Source organism: Pseudophryne corroboree, unplaced genomic scaffold (assembly GCF_028390025.1).
Source record: "Pseudophryne corroboree isolate aPseCor3 unplaced genomic scaffold, aPseCor3.hap2 scaffold_718, whole genome shotgun sequence".
NCBI classification, from domain to species: Eukaryota; Metazoa; Chordata; class Amphibia; order Anura; family Myobatrachidae; genus Pseudophryne; species Pseudophryne corroboree.
Genome location: NW_026970300.1, coordinates 36,158 through 39,956, shown reverse-complemented (window position 1 = coordinate 39,956; position 3,799 = coordinate 36,158). Strand labels below are relative to the sequence as shown.

The window sequence follows — 3,799 nt, the reverse complement described above, 5'->3', positions numbered from 1 at the left end:
GATATACCCATTTGGAATGACTTCCATTCAATCTATACAAGTAGTTTAGACCACTCAGGATTTTTATTTTTTTTATTTATTTATTTTTTTTTTTTCTTCTGTATATATAATATAAATGTATTTGGTATGCGTTTGATGCACTGTGTATGACATTTAAGAAACAGCTAAAAGATTATATCTTTATTGTAACTGAAAATATTTATCACATTTACTAAATTATAGACTAGAATTTATATATTTAAAAGTCCCGCCCAAGCATCTTGGAAATGTGGGACGGCGTACCACAGGTTGGTGGGGGCCATATGGCTCACAGCCAGTGTTATAAGAACAGACCACATCACTGAAGTGCACTGAGAAGAAATTTCAACTGAAGCCGCACAGCTATACACACTTGAAGTTATAATGGTAAGTGTTGTTGTTATTATTATTATTATTATTATTATCATAATTATTATTATTATTATTATATTTATACATATTGCATTTTTTTTTTTTTTTTTTTTTTTTTATTTATTTATTTTACAAATATGGCTCTGAATGCTGTTTAAATATGTTGTTTCTATGCCACGATATACACACTGTTACACGATTCTGTCCTGCCATTGCATCCTTTGTTTTTAGGCATACATGTATAATATGTTAATATTTCAAACCTATTGTACAAAGCGCATTATGCACTCATATGTGAAATGCATCGCTAAACAGCAACATCAATGTGGGTATACCACATTGATGTAGTTGTTTAGCGATGCATTGTAACACATAGAACATATAGTTTTAATAATGTGGCTGTCTGAATGTTATTTAAATATGTGGTAATAGCGACATCTAGTGGTTCATTTTGGGAATGCGCCAACACAATATTTCAACTAAAATTAACCGTCTCTCATTTTCAGAGACAGACAATGCAGAACATCAACAACAAAAACACTTTCATGGTTAGAAACAGATCTTCTTCTTCTGATGATGATGATGCTTTGCCAAGTTATCAAACCTCTCAAAGTAAGCTATGTCTATAAAGGACATTGACGCGTTTTTATTTATATTTCAAGTTTAAATAGTATGAAATTATAGTCAAGGTCTACAATTTGTTCATTTTTAAAAGTTTAAATAGTATGAACGTACAACAGTCTGGATACATTGATAAGTAATTATTAAATAGTAATTATTAAATAATTATTATTTTCTCATTTTTATTTCCCACGATTTGACAGTAATCACAAATACAGAGAATCTCGATTTGTCTGTTGATAGTCCCTTTGGCTTAGACTTCAGCGCTATACCGGATTTTAATAATATTTTGGAATTGGCGCCAGATTGTGAGTAACATGATATCTTTATTTATTTTTCATTTTATTTTTTATTTTTCCACGGCTAAAGAATTAAAAATAAACCTTGTACAGTTGTGCTGATTTGTTGTCAACTGTACACACTTTATATTCTCAGTAATGAATCGCTTTTTCATGTTATTCTAATTTTATACCGTATGTAATATTTTTTATTTTTTTTATTTTTATTTTTCATTTTTCACCGGCTAAAGATGCCACAAAAATGGATGATGCGACGGCTGATGTTATTCTACGGGATATATTGAACAAACCTGATTATTGTCACAACACATCTATACAGAACAGCAATGTTGTTGATGAGCAACCGTTTTTCCCACACGCGACAGGGGGTCGTGCTAAAACATTCGAATATAAAGCAGGTGTGTAATCAAGCACTGTTATATGGTATATTGTTATGCGTTGATTTAAATGCTGATTTTCAGGCAGCGTTGTTTATATTTATTTTATAATATATGTATTACAGATGACGCTGTAGCAATGCGTTATGCGCCGACGATACCATCAGGATGTGATACAGTAGCGCAAATACCCCGTCTTAGTACAAGCGGGAAAATATCAAAACGCACAACCGCCGCTGAAACGGAAAGCCATCAATTCGCAGCAGCAGGTGTGTAATCAAACACTGTTATATGGTATATTGTTATGCGGTGATTTAAATACTGATTTACATGCAGAGTCGTTTATATTTATTTTATAATATATGTATTACAGATGATGCTGTAGCAAGACGCTATGCTCCTTTGATACCAACAGTCAGTGATACATGCGCGCAGATACACAGACCTAGTACAAGCGGGAAAATATCAAAACGCACAACCGCCGCTGAAGCGGAGAACCATCAATTCGTAACGCCGGCAATTGTACATAAGGACGTTGCTAGGTCATCAGTTATGGCTGTGCATAACGGCTGTATCGTCCCGAACAAACGAAAGCCAGCTCGACCAAGAACGAATGAGAGAAGTCATAATTCAACATTTACAGATCTGAAAAGAAAATTGTCATATTCCGAAAATGATAAGCCGCAACGGAGAAGGATCGCGTTACAAACTGTATCATGCGTAAGTAATGATGTTGCTGTAACATCAAAACACACAGCGTTTAACACTGCAGACCGGGATGTCGCTGGTAATACAAAGACTGTAAAGGTTAAGAGGGCATCGCGTCTCTCAAGAAGTAATGTTAAGCAATTGTCGCAATCCGCTGTAATCACAATTCCAGATACACAGGTTTGTTCTGAAACAGAAACAAGACACATAGCAGGCATTGGTTTGTTATCAAATATTGACTCAAGAAGTAATGTTAAGCAATTGTCGCAATCCGATGTCATCACTATTACCGATACACAGGATTGCTCTGAAACAGAAACAAGACACATAGCCGGTAATCCTGTGATATCAGATATTGATGACATAAATGGGCAAGAGCTTATTACAAACTGTGTAGAGTCAACGACACAAGATCCGCAGAATAGTTCTGATGAAGTATTATCAGCCGTTGCAGGAATACCTGGTGATACTACAACGGTTGATTGTGTAACATCAATGCCCAATATTTTTACAACGACAGCCCTGGTACACGCATCGGCTGATGCTTGTGTACCGGCGCGAGGGCTAGCGCCCGACATAGTTGATGAATGTCAAAATTCAGAACAATTAGGCCAAGACGCTGAAATACAATTTTACGCGCTGTTGGGTAAGATACGGGAAGATGTTGAGAACATGGGCGTAAAAGCCGGATACTTGTTAAAACACATTAAAGGTGTGTGCCACGGTAGTAAATGTAAACAAGACATTGTTAAAGAAGTTGTTGAGACGTATATGAATGTCATGTCAAAATACATAGATCGGTCGGTTAAGACCACTGAATTTATTAAAGCCAACATACATCATTTTGCAGAAATAAATGAAACTGATCCGTGACTAGGCATGCTAGGCAATGGTTTGAAACGTGTTTTAAATTTAAATGACTGTAAAAAAAAACCACGAATTAAACCTTGTTTAACATACAAGATCTCACAGTTATTCCGACGCGCAAAGGTGAAACAGGCTGTAACAACATTAATCAGATCGAGAAAGCGCAAGCGGCACAGGGAACATGCGGTAGGTGGCCAATTGAGAAAACGCAAGCGGCACAGGGAACATGTGGTAGGCGGTCAGCACAGTGCGAGGCGTGTAGATTTAGATCAATCCCCACCCCATGCATTACCGAATGACGAATCACAGGCTGACAATATTGAGCGCGATGCAAGCCCCATATATGATGATGCAGGCCGTGTTGAGTCACCCGGTAATGACGAAGGTCGGCAACATGTATACTTAGAGGCAATTAACAGTTATGAACGACAACGACCGAATTTCAGAGCCGTTGAGTACCACAATCACTATCGGTTTGTTAATTTGGACAGGGTTACATCATTTGTAGAGGGGGTTCGAGCCATTCATACGGCTATA

General features: G+C 36.7%; 1 protein-coding gene across 1 annotated transcript; it reads left to right on the top strand.

Annotated features, from left to right (window-relative positions):
- Nucleotides 1–1,472: 1,472 nt before the first annotated feature.
- On the top strand, nt 1,473–3,799 carry LOC135039863 (uncharacterized). The gene is made up of 3 exons (XM_063954772.1): nt 1,473–1,708; nt 1,813–1,956; nt 2,061–3,799. Exons 1-3 carry the CDS (start codon nt 1,552–1,554, stop codon nt 3,266–3,268), a joined length of 1,509 nt encoding a protein of 502 aa, XP_063810842.1. The 5' UTR covers nt 1,473–1,551; the 3' UTR covers nt 3,269–3,799.

Coding starts and splice junctions, on each gene's coding strand:
- LOC135039863 (XM_063954772.1), top strand. CDS start 1,552: ATGGATGATGCGACGGCTGATGTTATTCTACGGGATATATTGAACAAA. Junction 1,709..1,812: donor AACATTCGAATATAAAGCAG/GTGTGTAATCAA, acceptor TATGTATTACAG/ATGACGCTGTAGCAATGCGT. Junction 1,957..2,060: donor CCATCAATTCGCAGCAGCAG/GTGTGTAATCAA, acceptor TATGTATTACAG/ATGATGCTGTAGCAAGACGC.